This window comes from Callionymus lyra, chromosome 15 (assembly GCF_982586985.1).
Source record: "Callionymus lyra chromosome 15, fCalLyr1.hap1.1, whole genome shotgun sequence".
NCBI classification, from domain to species: Eukaryota; Metazoa; Chordata; class Actinopteri; order Syngnathiformes; family Callionymidae; genus Callionymus; species Callionymus lyra.
In genome coordinates, this window is record NC_141832.1 from 22,004,237 (window position 1) to 22,022,030 (window position 17,794).

General features: G+C 37.3%; 1 protein-coding gene across 1 annotated transcript; it reads right to left on the minus strand.

The window, feature by feature from the left end:
- Positions 1–447: 447 nt before the first annotated feature.
- Positions 448–16,629, minus strand: eftud2 (elongation factor Tu GTP binding domain containing 2). The gene is made up of 28 exons (XM_087809993.1): positions 16,503–16,629; positions 15,902–16,018; positions 14,752–14,914; positions 14,589–14,667; positions 14,410–14,485; positions 13,706–13,771; positions 13,586–13,621; positions 13,383–13,473; positions 13,222–13,304; positions 12,984–13,150; positions 12,136–12,260; positions 11,997–12,060; positions 11,831–11,921; positions 11,479–11,614; positions 11,211–11,338; positions 9,846–10,039; positions 9,655–9,766; positions 9,446–9,586; positions 9,268–9,369; positions 8,759–8,841; positions 8,536–8,622; positions 6,828–6,954; positions 5,811–5,898; positions 5,582–5,700; positions 5,241–5,335; positions 4,657–4,810; positions 1,637–1,744; positions 448–745 (listed from the first exon to the last, which is right to left on the minus strand). Exons 2-28 carry the CDS (start codon positions 16,007–16,009, stop codon positions 650–652), a joined length of 2,919 nt encoding a protein of 972 aa, XP_087666119.1. The 5' UTR covers positions 16,010–16,018; positions 16,503–16,629; the 3' UTR covers positions 448–649.
- Between the last annotated feature and the right edge of the window lie 1,165 nt (positions 16,630–17,794).

Below are 17,794 nucleotides of genomic sequence, written 5' to 3' on the forward strand. Positions count from 1 at the left end.
ACATATAACTTTCAATTGTCGAGTTCATACACAACATTAAAAACTTCATAGTTTTCAATGTTGTGTATGAACTCGACAATTGAAAGCTTAAACAAACTGCATGTTTCTTAGGAAAAGCACTCCTGGTAGAGGTCGTTTTCCCTTTGAAATTCAACCTCTGCTGCAGCAGAATAATAAAAGTTCTTGAGTCTCTCCAGCAGTTCCTATAAAAACATCTTCAGCTACACGTCAGCCATATAGCTTTTATACACACCGACTCAATCTTCCGTTTTATCTGGTCACATGACCCTGACCTTTGCTTTCTCCCGGCTTGTCTCTTACGATCCTGCAGCCCGTCCATCAGTCACTGTCCACGCAGTGTCCAGAGCAGATCCCTGGGACCACTCAAATATGGCTGAATTATCCCCGTCACTCAGGGCTAGTCAGGCAGAGCACAGGAAACACAACTACAAAGATCTACTTTATTTAGAAAAAACTGATTCATTCAGAAAGTAAAAATGCTTACATTGTTTCTTTGACCAACGAAAACATGATTTTATACACATGGGAGAAGACAAAACTGTATGACTTGACAGGTTCAAGTGTCAACACTGTAGTCGCACATGTTCGTGTAAAGTTGCAACCAGACTCAGTTGTCGGGGTCTCTCCCTCACATGGGGTAGTTGAGCACCACGTCTTGCTTGGCCAGCTCCAACAACATAGGATCGTCGAAGAACTTGCTGATGCTGACATCTTCGCTCAGACCCTGAAGAGAGAGAGAGAGAGAGAGAGAGAGTTTTTTAAACTACAACATTTCTGACAAATTTACTCATTTAAAATAATGACAGTTTCTGATATTAGGGCAGTACCATCATCATCTTGTACCACATCCTGTACTCCGAGGCTAATCATGTGACTTGATAATGCTATCGGTGATTGGCTGAACAAAATATGTGATTGTGTTTACACAGATTTCGTTCACAAGGTTAGCTATATACATATATATCAGAAGATTGCAGAGACCTTGGTCTTCCTGCCAGTAAGGGTTGAGGCATCTGTTGATAGTTCCATGTACATTCATGGGCATCTGTGCCTGACTGGCCAAAGTTCTTTTTAGTGACTTGGTTTGTTGAGGTGGCACCAGTCAACATTGCAATCAAAGCGTTTTGCAACTAAGCTACAGAGTGATAACTTAAAATGAAACGGACATGTTTTTAATCGTACATTAAAAAATGTATTTGTCACTTGTTTGCTACGGTTTCCTTTGTACTGGACATTTTTTGTCCTATTTTCTGTAGGAAAACAGCTTTAAGTGGACATTTTAAAAGGTGAAAACTTTAACTCAAGGTTTTTTTACAATGTAAAATCACATTTTTCTGTAGTTAGCATTGATATTATAAAGTGGTATCTAAAAGAAACTATTGTTCAGGAACTCGTATAGAAGTGAAGGCATCATCATTGGTACCGATTTGGAAAAGCCACAATATTATCTTAAGCCTAGGCCAGAGAAAATGTTTGATCCTGTACAAAGGTCAGGGTTCACACAGTAGGGGATCCACGATGTCAGAGGTATGTTTAAGGAAAGAAGGAAGAAAATTCAAACTGAGGAAGGAAACATTTTATTTCTGGGCCTTTAAAAACCTGGACCATTGCTCACCTTGCGCCGCCTGGTCTTGATCATGAACTCTCTGGCCAGGTGGGGGGCCGGCTGAGGCTCTAGGGGTCTGATCACAATGCTCTTGTCCAAGGGGTCACCTGGAACGATCTGGAATCAAACACAACAGCGGTGAGTGGACGGCTGCTGCGCCGGGGAATCCATTTGTGTTGCCACCAAAAATAATGCTAAACACAATCGGTCACTGAGAGCCTGCCGTCATCTCGGCGCTGAGTGGGCAGTTTGCAGCGCAGCTTAAACCTTTCAGAAACAATGTGATTCACTTGCAGGTTTGTCTCTTTGTTACTGAGTCAGGGGCTTGTCCATCATCTTGATGGAGTGTGCGGCGCAGGAGAGGCACCTCGGAGGCGACCGCGGTTTAGCACATGACAGCATGTTGAGTGAGAAGATGTAGTTACATGGAAATTATTTACTTAGAGCAGCACTTTGAAGAATGAAGCGAGCCGATGCAAGACACGCGTTTATGTAGCGTCACTTTTATTACAAGCAACCGCTGGTAATATTTGATGACTTCAGCACAATTTATATTCAAACATCTATCATTTTTAATCACATTTAATATTAGTCAGTGGGTTCCAACTACATCTAACTTTTAAGTCGTCACATGATGGATGACTGTACCTGTTCATTTAACAAATGTACCCGTTTTTTATTTATTCATGGCTATGTTGGTTATTAACTAGAAGGTTCTCAGAGGTGCCTGTTCCGTCTCCATATAAACACATATCAATGCGTCAGTGTCCGTGTGAGTCCGCCTCTATATTTGGTGCAAATGTACTCAGAGCAAGTGTTTCTGGAAATAATGCCATTACTTATGAGTCTCATATTGGGTAAAGAGGAGGCCCGCCCCAGGAGAAGTGTCCAAAGGAGAATTAATGAAATGAGTGCAGAAAGCCAAATAAATGGATGAGGCCGGATGACGTTAGAAACTCATCACTGCTGTGGGCCTGACGATGCTGGCACTGCGTCACAGACTAATGAGGGATGCATGGTCACTTCACTCCGAGGATTCATGACTACAAAGTACAAATCAAAGTCACTGGAGAAAGTGGGAAGTTCAAGTCGGGTGTAAGCTGAAAACAAGTCTCTATTAAAGACATAGTAATTATGTTGCAGAATTTCTACCAGGAAAAGACTGTTTGCAGTCCAGCAATCGAAAGTAATCCTTTATTTATCTACCATCTGTGTTATTCATTAATCACCCATTAGTGAAAATAGGAGACATTCAGTTAACTCAGACAATTTTTATGAAAAAAATCAACGATCACAACCTAACCTCAGCCCAAACATAGTCAACAGTCTGAAGCTGCCACTTCATGACAGCTGGACGTCAGCGCAACAGAGATACCAGACTGCAACACCACTTTAAATTCCAGCTCCACTGACTTCAGCTGTACGCAATCTATGCCTCCTTAACTTAACAGACAACTTTGAGGCACAGGTTGAATGCTTCTGGAGATAACCATCGTCTGTTCATCATTAATAAGCAATGTCCCCAAGAGAGACGTCTCGATTACACTTTTATTCCGAGTGATTTCAAGACCATTCATTATTAAATGCCGAGTTTCCTTCTACACACTGTAGAGATCTCCTCCAGGGGATGGAGGCATCAGTTGGAAGCACAGGCCATTAAATATTGACGGCACAAGGGCAGCCCTGTGGTTAGAGGACAAGGTTCTAAACACTAACAGACATGTTTTCAATATGAGCTGGTGTCTGACACCGAGTTCGTCACACAAGCGTCTGTCACAAGGACTTACTGTCGCCAACTCAGGACGGAAGCCATTAAGTTTGCAAGAGAAATATGATATAAATATGAAAGTAAAAATGTTCCAAGAATTATATCAGACAGATTTATTTTTAGTCGTAACAATAGGACTTTGTTTTGTTTGTTTTTAGTTTATGCACATATTTGATAGTATTTAATTTCAAGTTGTATTTAATTATAACGTAAATAGCCTCTAATAATTACAAAATGATATCACAATACAAAACAATGATCGTTTAACATTCTTCTCAATAATCACTTTGACTTCAAATGAGTATACAAATGTTCAAAGTCTCGGTCACTCATTGGTTTAGATATCAACTCTGATTGTATCATCAGTCAGAGCGGAACTGAATTAACTTGATCCGCGGTCGTACCAAAATTAAACCATCAAGTCTGCCTGCAGGGAAAGCTAACTCTATATTGCTTACATTAAATATATCTATATTCATATATAATTTTCTATGAAACCCACGGTCCATTACTTCATATGTAAGGTAATGATCCTTTGCCCGCATATGGGTATTGAACATGTGAGAGTAAATGTGAATCGTTAATTTTAATGTCTTACATGTGTCGTATACTGCCCAGTATCCTCTCAGATATTTTATCAGATCTCGTCTTGCTTGCCCTACATGAGATCTCTTTAAAAGAAAATGTGCATCTTTGTGTATATAACAATACAAACAAAAGACAAGCGCTTCTATCAAGTTAAGAGTCTGTCAGCATGATGGCTGTTGTGCAATCATGTGCAGTAAGTGGAGTTTGTTTTCACTGACACGGCTCAGCAGAGTGCAGACACGTTCACATGTCCAAGTCATTGGAGGAAGACGGACGAGCACGTTTAGCTACAATCTTAATGAGTCAACAGTGCACATATAAAGTGGCGTAGCTGACAGAGGCATGCAACTAGATCCCCACACGGCATACAGCCAAGAAGCTCGGATACGTCTTTGAATGAACAAATAAACACAAGATTAGTTATATTTGATAAGGTGCACAACCGTAACATTAACTTTATAACCCATTCATAAAAAAATATTCATTGAATGCTACTCAACATTGTATAGAACATTATCTTGTATTTATATTGGATTTTTTCTTTATTGATTTGCAAATAACTGCTTATTTCTAAGTTTGAAAAGGCTTTAGTTTTTATCTGATGGATTTCTATGTACTTATGTTCCATGCTACAAAGACCGTTTTGCTCTGTAGAAAATTCATGATTTCTTACCTGCCAGTGGTGGAAGACGGACAAAGCGAAGGCCTGGCCCTGCGTATGAGTGCGGAGGTCTGTCTCAAAACCAAACGAATCGATGGCCGGGATAAAAGCCTTGATGGTGTAAAGAGGAGACCCTGGAATTGGAGCATCCTGGGTGACGTGACCCCTGAAAAGGAGATAAAGTTAAGTTTCATCTTTATCATTGGAAATTATTTATTTTTGGACAGCCATGCAGATAACCCAGTTCTTTTAAAACGATATATGCAGGCGTTAACAAAAATAATTATACACCAGTATTAATTGCAAGATAAATGAAGAAGGATTAACAACTAGAAGTGATGTCTTCTGAGGTTCCACTTGATATGGTTTTGGTGTCGCCAAAATAATTCCAAGAATAATTCCTTAACTTAAACGCCAAGCTTCGTTGTTCATCATCTACTTGGATATATTTGGTCAACAAATGCATATGCAGATTAAGAAACAATTTTACAGCCCACAACATCACATCCTTCTCCCATTTATAAAGTGTGTTTGTTCCTCGGCTGGACAAGAAGGACGATCAATCAAAGGAAATGCAAATCAGATTCAGGACCAACCTTCGTCTAGCCAGCACAGTGTACACAGCAGACACACAGTCAGCCGGAGCCTGGACCTCCACAAAGTAATATGGTTCCATCAACCTCGGCGTTGCCTGCAGCACAAAGAACACATTAGCCTGAGGACAATGGATGTAGAATCCATACGACCAAAAGACGGATGAGACCCCTGGATTTATGGTAAAGATGGTGGACCAGCCAACATGGTGGAAGAGGGATTGTTATCACAGTGCAATTAAAAAGAGCTGAGGTTGACAGAATCCAGGGAGTAATCAAGGTAATGGAACATTAAAGGAAGTGGAAGGCGTGTGTATGTGTGGGTGTGGGTGTGTCTTTCTCACCATAAGAAAGGCAGAGTATACTACTCTCCTAGCTGTAGGGATGACCTGACCTCCTCCTCTGTGGAGGGGCTCCTGAGCAATAACTGCGTCCAGGATCTTGAACTTGACATTTCTGATGGCTGTGGGACAAAAGGAAAAGTTCTCATTTCTGGCCATAATGAACCGTGTTCAGCCAAAATGCCAGTGTGTTGTATTATCATTTCTTAATTGAAATTCATGATGTTCTTACGCTCATCGCACAGAGGTCCTTCTCTTGTTCCCCACTGGAAACCCTGGACAATGCTGTCTTTGACTGAACCTAGAAGAGCTTTGTCCACCTGGACAAAGATAAAGGATTTAAATCACTCACAATACATCCGAAAAATGAAACCTGTAAATGTGGTCATTCCTTACAATAGCAGCATTCAAATATTTCAGCATTAACTGACGTTTCATTAATGCCGGGTAACTCTTTGTCAACACTTGAATACTTTTATATTGTTACTGCTTTACAGGTAAATACATATTCATAATTTGTGCTTTGCACACATTTGACTTGTAAAATTCTCTGTATTACATACTACTGAGTTTTCAATCAAGTAGTATCATGTTATAATCTAATCCAGTAATTTCCAACCTGTTGGGTCCTGAGTTAGAAAAGGTTGGGGACCACTGATCTAATCAATATCAACTATTTAATAACTGCTGTACGTTACCTAGAGGGGCAACTTGAAAAAACAAAAACATTTATCATTTAATGAAAACTCAAATTGTTTTAATTTACATTTCATAGTTAAATCCATCTCAAGTTTTTTGATGCGCTTAATAACCGTTTGATCCTTTCTAAACACCTTCGGAAAAGAATGAATAAGAAAACAGCAGGGTTCAAATGAGACAGCAATGAACGTTTCTGATTCTAAATTTGTGGGATGGGGGTCATAAACAGAATTCTAAATGGTAAAAAAAGGCTTATTTCCACATTTTACACAATTGATGAAATTTTGAAGGTAACAAGTGGAAAATTCAGCCTTTTTTTCTATAAATTGTTTAATATCAGTCATGTACAGTACAGTATTTAATTGTTGTATTATATTGAAAGATTCAAAAACTAAATTTAAAAGAACATCATGGGTGGTGGTGGTAACGATACCTGATCCATTACAAGGCAAGTGAAATAAATAAATAATAATAATAATAATAATAATAATAATAAAAGTATTTGAAATTCATTTAAAATAGTTTGACTATTGATGGGGGAAAAGGTCACCTCAGAAGGCAGCGTGTCATCAACAAGAATGTTTGGTCCAGTTGTGTCCGGTCCGAAGGCCCAGATAGACCGAGCAGCCAGCAGATCCCAGTCATACTTAGTTTGGAAAAACTCTCCCAGCTTCTTCCTGGAATGAGGACATGAGGCGACAGAAAGGTTGGATGAATTGTCAGATGGAACATTAGCATGATTGGTTGATTGAGGGCTCTGAGGGTTAATGGAACAGGAGGAACAGAATCAAGGTCTAGTTTAATGGTGTGTGAAAGTATGTCCATCCTAAGGCATGACACTGCTGAGACCAGATGGCTCTACATATGAGCGAGGTACTTCCAGAAATCTGCAATCAAACGGGTACACTCAAGTCTTCTTGTGCCAATAGGACAAGGAAATTCATGCAGGCTTTTAGTGGATGATTCAATTAGCAGAATTGAACTGATCAATATATCAAGGAGCAGCTTGAATGTGCTCTTAGTCATCAGCAAGATCGTGCACCTCTTACCGATCTCACTCTCAAGTTCACGTTGCTTTGATTATATCTTTCGACAAATAATGCAGAGCATGCATCAGCTGTGATATTACAATATCTTATGTAGCCGTTGTATATTTTAAAAGCTGTAAAATAGCTTTTTGTATTCAAGTTATTTGGGATTCAATATTGAATATTAATTGGAATTACTTATTTAGTTGCTTAATTACTTATTTGAATTTTAGATTTTAACTTTTAGGTTGAATCCATCTATAGCATGTTTGTTCGTCAAGAGTTGGTTAACATTGAGCTAGAGAGTTAGAGAGTAACTACAATCCTACCACAGCAGCAGTCTTGAACCACGATCTCCTTTAGTTTAATGTGGTTTTCACTTGTGCTTCAAAAGTGTTGGCAGAGAAGTGGAAGTGATCTGATCCAGCCTTACACCCCAGCTCGGGCTCTGAGGTCTGTGGATCAGAATCTACTGATGGTTCCTCGCACACGGTTCAGGACCAGAGGAGAGAAATCTTTTCAGGCTGTTGCTCCTAAGCTTTGGAACGATCTTCCTCTCTCTTTGCGCTTGATAGAGTCTACTGACTCCTTTAAGAAACATCTTAAGACGTTTCTATTTGTTCAGGCTTTTCCTTGATTTTCTGGAACTCCTGTTGTGTTATCAGTTTTATCTTGATCTTTAAAATATATGTATTGAATATTGTTTTGATTGTTTTTCTTTTCTTCTTCTTCTTTGTGACCCTGGTCTGGAAAAGCGCTATACAAATAAAACTTACTTACATTGTTGCCTTCTCTTTGTTAGGTTCTACATCAAGGTGTTCATTTAAAGCATTAATAGCTCACTTGTTGAAGCATATATTAAAACATAGAAAATGTAAAAATACTTGAATTTGTTAACAATAACCTGTTATGTTTCATCTGGTTGCTACACTCAACGTTGTTGCATTAGTTATTCTAGACCCAACGAAATCAAAGGAGTAGCCCCTTGGCCTGTTCAAAAAAATATACAACACAATAACCTTCTCATTATATTTGACTTTGAGTATCCTTTCTTGTAGAGCAGCTACAGTAGAAAAAAGGTCAGTGACCTCTGTCATAAAGTTTACAAGCAAAGAAGAAAAATAGAATAAAGCGATTATTAACTATTTTTCCATATTTAGTTTTGGAGTCACTCATTCCAGATGGATTACTTTGATGCACCACTTTGTGAATGATGAAGAACAAACTCACCGGTTCCATGTGATCTGCACCACTTCGTTCTCAATGTCTTCAGCCAGCCCTTTCTCCAGGGGCTCAGCGATCATTGTGATCTTGTTCCTGTCAGTCAAATTAAACAGTCAACCACGAGATGAGGGGGCATACCACGAGTGACATTGACGAGACAGCGAATTACAGTGAATCACTTCTCCAAATGAGTTATCCCGAAGCATTAACATAACCAAGAACTACTTACTTTTTGTTTGGAGTCTCAGCAAAACACTTGAGGGATGAGGTTTCCACGACTGTTTCACAGAAAGTGACGACTGGGTCAGCAACCTATCGAAGAATGTAATAAAAAGGTAATATATAAAATGTTATTTTTTTCAAAAAGAAAATCTCTTGTTCATCATCGATCTTCTTATTAAACTGTCCTACATTAGGAAGTCTTAATTCGTCTCAAGCATTTGATCATTTTGCATTCAGGATAGTGTCAATTAATAATTGATGATACACATCCACATTTCTTGGACAACATGGTTAGAGAAGTAAATACTGTATTAGAATAATTGGTTGGTTGCAGGTTCTTGTTCTGGTGAGTTGGTTTTCCAAAATTCAATTAAAGTTTTATTCTTGAAAAACATTTTTAAGGTTGTTAATATAGCCCAAATTAAATTGGAAAAAAATGCCAAGTGGAAAGAAGAAAATGCATTAATGACATTATCTTAAAACGTAACAAAAATAAATGATAAGTGTGAGCAGTACCTTGATATCAATCTCGGAGTACATCTTGCGCAGGTCGTGCATCACACAGTCCAAGTAGAGTTCTCCTGTTCCCAAAATCACATGCTCGCCTGACTCCTCCACCTGAAGTTTGAGCACATCACAGTCAACCATCTTTGCTCAGAACATTAATCATCCACATAAGAAAAGACTAATGCACCTTTGTGGTGAGTGAAGGATAGCTCTTGTTGACCTTCCTCAGACCGTCCAACATTTTGGGCAGCTCAGACGGGTTGACTGGCTCAACTGCAATCTTAATCACTGAAGCGGTGTTGAACTTGAGCGGCCGGAAAATTTGAGCCTGGAAGAAGATTCAGCAATGAATCATGAGACCGTTGATGGATCGTAGAAGTCATGATGATATCTCACATCTTCGTTGCCTCTGGGCTCAGTGATGGTGGCGGTCTTCACAATGGGCTGGTCACAACCTTCGATTAGTACCCAGTTGCCAGCAGGGACTCGATTCACTTCAATTTGGTATCTAAGATAGTGAAGAATACAATCAGGACAGGTTTCGTTAAGATGAGAATAAGAAACGACATCAACAAATCGAGGTTTACCTGGCAACAGAGATCCAGAGTCGCCCCACTGTGCAGATCTGAGAGTCTTCTTCATCCTCAAGGGTGTAGTTCTCCCCCAACACTTTGACAGGCTGGCTTGCCTGGATGGTACCACTGAGAACCCGCCCAAAGGCGTGGAACTGCACACCATCCTCAGTGCTGTACATTTTAGTGGTATGGCACATCAAAGGACCCTGAAGATGAAATAGAGGAGGGGGGGATGAGGAAAGACGGATCAGGAGGAGACACAGAAATTGGGACAGAGAAATCTTTCTGCCACTTTTCTGGTCATAATTATGATGGATTCGGAAAAGTGGTTGTGACATGTGATAAATAATCCCTTTCATTTACACAAACCAGAACACGATCCAGTTAATTTTACATGTAAGCCACAAGAACCGGACGCGAAATAATTACTTTATTAATCTCCAGCAGAACGGTAGCAATACTTTAATTTAGCCTTTTAATTGTTTTGACTAACATACAGACTTTTTAATTACGCTGGTAGAAGCTATACATGTTGACATCATGGCAATGGAAACTAACCCAGTTCGGAGAAATTGTGACCTGAAAACTCAAGTGTCTCCATCCAATCTTATAAGCCTTAAACCTAAGCTGCTCCGTTTGAAGTTTACTTTCACAGCTTAACCCCCCATGGCCATGTTTGTTCTTTTAGACATCTGACACTTCTGCACTCTTTACAGCTTCAATCTGAAATAAACACTCTCGGATTATTTCCTAAAAGTCATTCTTGCCCCTGAAAAAATTCTTATGATTTACTGAAAAGTGGTTGATTAAGAAATGAAAAAAATATGAAAAACTTATAATTGAGACCAATTCTACTGCTTGTTAAAAACATTGTAATGAAGACAATCAAATATAATTGCAGTCGATAATTTTCTAATCAAGCTTTTCACCAAACAAAAACACATTAAAGAAAAGTGCCTTCCAAGCAGTGCTTTTCAAAACATGATATTATCATTTTTCATTACCTGCTCGATCAGTTAAATGGTCAATTGATATTTTTATTGATATCAGGAATTTTTTCTGTCACAACTCTTTATGCATTGAGTCAGAAAGTGAAACAAATATATATTATTGGAATCATATTGCACGAAATTACCTGGTCAAAACATTGAACGTATTATGTAAAACATTAAAAACTACACTAAATATGCTCTGTACAACCCACACAATAATTGGTAATAAAATAAAATAAATTAAACCTTAGTGACATCATCCGACTATTTAGAGAAACATCATCATTAGTCATAAAACATAAGTTTTGACTAATGACACTGAAAAACAAATGTCTGAGATCTTGATAAATGTTCGAAATGAAAGAAAGATTTGTCTTTCATTTACCTCTGGGTCGCACTCTAACATTGCCTCGCCAAGATCCGAGTCCAGGCCGCCTGTGTAGGTGTGTTCCACCTTGTTTTTTGCGCCCTCCTGTGGTGATGCGATGTGATGAACACACATGTCCACAAAACCTGACAAAAAAACAGTTCTTGATCAACCCAACATATCCGAGTATTTTTAGATCTAAACTTAAATATTTATAAATGTGGACCTCTGGCCCATCTGACCCACTGTGGCTTTTAAAAGAAGAGGTAGACAGGTGAAGGTTTACCTGTGAATTCTCCAAAGAACCGGTTGCAGACAAGACGCAGAAGAGGCCGGATGTTCAGTTTCAGCTCCTCTTTGCTCAAGTGGATTCCCAGCTCATCCAGAACACGTGGCAGAGACGTGTCCACATCTCCTACAACCTGTTTCAAAAATAAACTTTTTTTTCAATATTTCTAATAATAAATCAAAAGGTGCAGTGTAAATTGGTCACTTTCAAATATGCTTTTTAAAACTGTTACATAAATAACTTTCTCTTGAGAGTGATTTCACTATGCATCAATATTATTTCATTAGATTATATTGAAAGTTGTGTGTCATAAATAAATTCTCAGAGTTCTACATCACTTTTGTCTGACCTGTGATAGGATCTTGTACAGTGGCTCCAAAACAAACTCGACAAAACTGCGCTGGGAATTACTAGTTGGTGCCTTCTTGGTGAACTTTCGCCTGAACAAGGAAACAAAACATTAGTTGAAGACGAATAAGCACAGACTCCCATCATGCTCCTCATGAATTACTCACGTTTTAGGGTTGAAATAAATGTCTCCCCACAGTCTCTTGGAGAACTCATTGTAGTTGATGTCACCTTTAAAAGAACACAATAACCATTAAATAAAAAATGAGGATTATTTCAAGTAGTAAGGGGTAGTTTTTTTTTTACCATAGGTGTCTGAGTAGATCTTTGCAAATGAGCCCAGTGTAAAGCAGATGCTGTACTGAGAGCTGGCAAAGCAAACATTTCCCAAGAGAGGAGAAACAACTAGGTTCTCATCGGTCGAATAGGTACTGTGAAAATAGAGAGAAATTTAACAAATGTTTATTAACGCACCAGCAGCATGTTTTTAAATTCAACCGTTTAAGACAACTTTATCAAAGACTGCTCTTTAATTTGAATAACCTGATCAGTCTATAAATATATAACTGTTAAATAATACAGAAATTGTAGGTATTACGTTGTTATGAGTATTATTAAGTTCAAGTTTTTATTTTTCAAATATATTATATTAACAACATACAGCACAGATGAAATCGCAGTCCTCTCAGACCCACTGAAAATAAGTAAACTTCTAAAGACAGAAGCGCCATTTAAATAAAACAGTCAACAGGACAAAAAATAAATAATCTAAAAGACTTATATTAAACACAATATGAACAAAATGAAGGCACTTAATAAATAAATGAAGAAACAACATTAAATGTGATTTACTTATATAAAAACACTAAGTATGTCAAAATGCATTTATAATAAACATATTCTATGTGATATATACTGGCAGCAACATTTAAATCTTACATGCATTCATGTCATATTGGACTTCAGAATAAAACTATTATATTCTTTTATATCTTTGTCACACATACTGCATGTCCTTGCTAATTGAATGTTCTATTATTTGAAAAGAATTGTAGAAAACCTCACCATATAGTTTTACATGAATGTAATGCAATTTCTATTGTTTTAGGAGGTGACAAATGAAAACTCTCGTTACGCATTGAAACAAGACGTACCTCAGCAAACCATTGACTTCATCAACGATGTGGCGTAGTTTGTAATATGCATCTGTGGGGGGAAGTTTGAGCTCCACAATCAGTCTATCCACCTTGTTGATACAGATTGTGATAGCCATTCGCTCCTGCACTGCATGTTTGATCAGACGTTCCGTGTTCAGCATCACCTGGAAGACGACATACATTTAATAAAGTTGAGGACTCAAATATTATCCAGAAAACAAAGGGTTTCACTTACTCCTTCGGCTGCGTCGATAAACAGAACGATACCATCCGACAGCCGCATACTTGACGTGACTTCGTCAGAGAAATTGACATGCCCTTCACAAAATAGCAAAACATGTTGTAGATATTTCTGTTTGCCAAACAAAGAATCATTGTAATCCTGACAATAAGTACCTGGTGTGTCCATGATGTTAAAAAGATAGGATTTTCCCCTGGAGTCTGGCAGGACCATAGTGACAGGAGTGCTCTTTATGCCGACACCTCTCTGACGAAACAACAGAGTTGTCAAAATTAAAGATCAACTAACAATGAGGAACAGAAAATAAGCAAGGAGCTTTAATCACAAATACTTCTCAGAATAGAACGAACAGACTCACCTCTTGTTCTGTGAAGAGGATGTCAGTGTATCGGAGCTGCCGAGGCAATGAAAATTCAGTTTAGCCAAAAATGATCATCAAACAGCCACAAAGAACGGTCAGATATGACTTAGAACTCACATCCACATCATCACGCTTCCGGATTTCTGGGTGTGTCTGTTCAATCAGGCAGTCCACGAAGCAAGTCTAGGAGAGAAAATCATTGGTTTTTTTTTTTTTTTTTTTAATTCAGACCACTCACAGACACTACTTGAAATCAGTTGAAGGTGAATTAACTACAGTGAAAGAACAGCTGTTAAATGTGATAAAAGACTTGAAATGTTCATTAACAAAGTGGTGAACAATAAAGCAAACTCAAGCTGTTTGTCGGGTCACAAGAGTAGATCAGTAGATTAGAGTAGTAATAAAATGAAAGGAAACCATACATAAATAACTTTCATTTGGTATTTTTAGTATTTTAACAAAGATCCAACATTATAGTGCTTGACTAGCTTAATGTCCTACTGGAAAAAGTCACTTAAAAAAGCAGCAGGATAAGGCCTTTAAAGTATATGACATTATATTCTGTTTTATGATAAAATATCACGTTTATTTTCAGGAGAAAAATAAACAAATAAAACTTCCTTAATGTGTACTGTTATTGTATTTTCATTTAGGTTAGGTAGAACTTTATTAAACTAAATTGTTTTTCCAATTAGACACAGCAATACAGCAATTATTTAAAAAAAAATAAGAACAAGAATAAAAATAAAAATAAGAACGATTTAGTGTTGGATGACCCATGTTGTGTTTATTTTATAGTAAATAAACACTTTGTGACTTACCTTTCCATGGTGGAGGTGACCACACAGTGTGACATTGCGAATGAGTTCAGGACTATCCATCAAATCTGCTAGAAATCTGTAGAAAGAATCACAATTTTAAACGTGTATAATTCACAAAACAGATTTTCTGCCTCAAAGTGAAATTAAGCAAAACAATCTTGATAACAATGATAACTTACTCCATGTCATAAACTGTTGCAGGGAGCTCCTGTTCCATAAGAGTGAAACATCTGTGGCGCACTGGCTTGATGATGGGCTCTGATTAAATCAATGGAAACGATTATCACAACTGCTGTCAAGGACTTTCATTCATTTTATTTTTTGCATTTTCCATGTATAAACCTGTTAGCGGTTGAGTGTCTTCTTCTTGAACAATCGTTTCTACTTCCGGGCCATAAACTTCTTCTGCTGTCGGGTAGTATTTCTTATCCTCGTGCAGGACCACCTCCATTCCAGGCACGTCTTCATCAGCATCTGCCTGCTCCTCATCTTCTTCTTCATCAGCCTGAAATAGTGGATTTGACCGAAAATTAACATGACAGTATAAATATTTGGGATGACATTTGGTTATAACATCTACAAGGTTAGCTCTAGTGGATATTAACATTATTCTAATGAAGCTTTAATCCGTTTAGAAATGAAGCTTACAACCAACCATCGTCTGCATCATTATGTGATGAACATGCTGATGTTGAAATGTTGAAAATCAAACAATTAGGGCAACACATTAATCAATCATTAATCAACACTGCAGAAAACTGACCAGAAACTTTCCTTCAACTGAGAAAAATATCTAAACTTAGGAAAATGTTGTCACAACATGATCTGGAGCTTGTAATCCATGTGTTTGTGTCTTCTCGTCTGGAGTACTGCAACAGTTTGTTTTCATGTCTTAACAAGAAGGAGCTGTCTCGTCTGCAGTTGATTCAGAACTCTGCAGCGAGAATTCTGACCCGCTAACGTAGAAGAACTCACATTTCTCCGATCCTTAAAACTCTTCACTGGCTTCCAGTTTCTTTCAGGATCAACTTTAAAATTCGGGTTCTTACTTTCAGAACTTGATCCAGCCTTACACCCCAGCTCGGGCTCTGAGGTCTGTGGATCAGAATCTACTGATGGTTCCTCGCACACGGTTCAGGACCAGAGGAGAGAAATCCTTCCAGGCTGTTGCTCCTAAGCTTTGGAACAATCTTCATCTCTCTTTGTGCTTGATGGAGTCTACTGACTCCTTCAAGAAACACGAGACGTTTTTATTTGTTCAGGCTTTTCCTTGATTTTCTGGAACTCCTGTTGTGTTATCAGTTTAACTTTCCCTTTAAAGTATATACTTTATTGAATATTGTTTTGATTGTTTAAGCGCTTTGTGACCCTGGTCTGGAAAAGCGCTATATAAATAAAAATTACTTACTTACATGTTGTGGGTGTGTGTTTACCATCAGTTTGTAAGGGCAAGTCAAGCATACGTTATTCAATTGTGTATAGCACTGTATACCTCATCAGCATCTCGGTCTTCGGCTTCCAGTTCTTCATCATCGTCATCATCAGAGTCCAGCTCTGGTCCAATGTAGTTTCCAAACTCATCATAAAGATCCGCCTCCATCTTTCAAAGCTGTTTGAGACAAATATTGTTAAACACAAATTTGAAATACGTCGGCATTAAAAACTCGCATAAATATATCACCAGTACAAATAACTAAAAGGGCAAAAGCAATATGGCTTTCCAAAACGTACACATTAGGCAGGTTCACAATAATATAGTTGTTTTTTTAAGTATCAACAAAACAGTTAAACTGCTCAAGTGCAACACAGTTCACTTCTAATGTAGCTAATGCTAATGCACGGCAGCTTTATATTATCGGTCTAAATATTTACACAATTTTATAATATATTATAACAATAATGAACAAAAACGGTTTATAGTTTTGTCAAATGATTCATGATACGATGCTCGTATTAAGTTTCCATTGTTTTGTTCGGGTGAGGAGCAGCATGCTAGCTAAATCAATGAGATAACGTCGGCGCTACGTTGCTCAGCACACTAGTGCTACCAGCGGCAGTATTACAACTCTAGCAAGAATGCAATACACACATACCTGTATACTGTTGAAATTTAGATCCGAATTCTGCTTCAGAGGACAAATTTAAAGAAAATGCGGTAAATTGTAATTTATTTTTCAAAGAGCGCCATGCGCATCAGAAGCTTTTCCGGTATTCTTCTTCTGCTCAAAAGAGGATCGAGAATCTCTTTAGCTCACTGTTGCCACCCAGCGTCGAATAGGGGTCTTACACATAAGACACAAGATTTTCCGAGAATAAAATATTTAAATTAAAAAAATAGGGATTTTATTTTTGTGTATGGGTTTAAAGTAATTTATTAACCTATTGACAATCCCATCGATGACTTACGATAAATAAATGTCACTCGTCCTGTTTTTAATAGTATTTACTACAATTTTAAATTATAAACATATCATTTCCAAATATATTTCAATATTTCCGTGTATTTTATTAGTACACTTAGTACTGTTATTTTCAGCTGTGGCTTTAAACGTCTGGTTTCAAACGTACACTATGTTTTACTTGCTCGACGACTCGACCAACGAGCGGAAAAAAAGAATTAAGATAATTAAAGTCAAATAAAAGTTTAGTTGTACTATTATATCTGGACAGTGATATAAGTGACTTTATGTCAAACTAATATGACAACATATAAACAGTGATAATAATTACAATTAAATAATTACGTTGTTAAATTATTAAAGCGAAATTAAAAGTCGTCCAGTCAATGTTGCATGTAAAGATACAAGATGTAAAAGATTGATTAACTTCTGTTTATTCAATAGCCATACATTTTATTAATTTCCATTATAAACAGGAAACTTTTTTAACTTTCAACTTACCATCCCAATCTTTTTGTGTTTTCATTGAATCATATAGATTAAAAATATACATAAATCATGTTGTATAAGTAATTAATAGCATTCAATCACTATTAAAAAAAGACCTTTTGATTACAAACACAAACACACGCAAACATTACTATTCTACTTGAAAGTTCTTTCATTGATAGCTCCATTTATACTGCATTTTAACTCCAACTATAATGTGTATTTCATTGGATCTGTAACTTACATTTGTAGATTTTTCTACGTTTCAATCCTACTATTTATACATCTTTATTTTTATTTTCAAATTTGTGTTCTTCTTGTTTAGTTTTTTTTAATTTCTTTCAGTTGAGTTTTCAAAATATAGAAATAATCTCCAGAAGGGCGACATCTTTTTATCTCTTATAAAGAATGTATTTGTTTACCTGTACATGACTTATTTTTGAATTTAGTTAGTTGATTGTTGTTTTGTGTATAATGTTGTCCTTTGAACACTAATA

Coding starts and splice junctions, on each gene's coding strand:
- eftud2 (XM_087809993.1), bottom strand. CDS start 16,009: ATGGAGGCGGATCTTTATGATGAGTTTGGAAACTACATTGGACCAGAG. Junction 6,955..8,535: donor GTGCAGATCACATGGAACCG/GTGAGTTTGTTC, acceptor TCCTCATTCCAG/GAAGAAGCTGGGAGAGTTTT. Junction 5,336..5,581: donor TATACTCTGCCTTTCTTATG/GTGAGAAAGACA, acceptor TTTGTGCTGCAG/GCAACGCCGAGGTTGATGGA.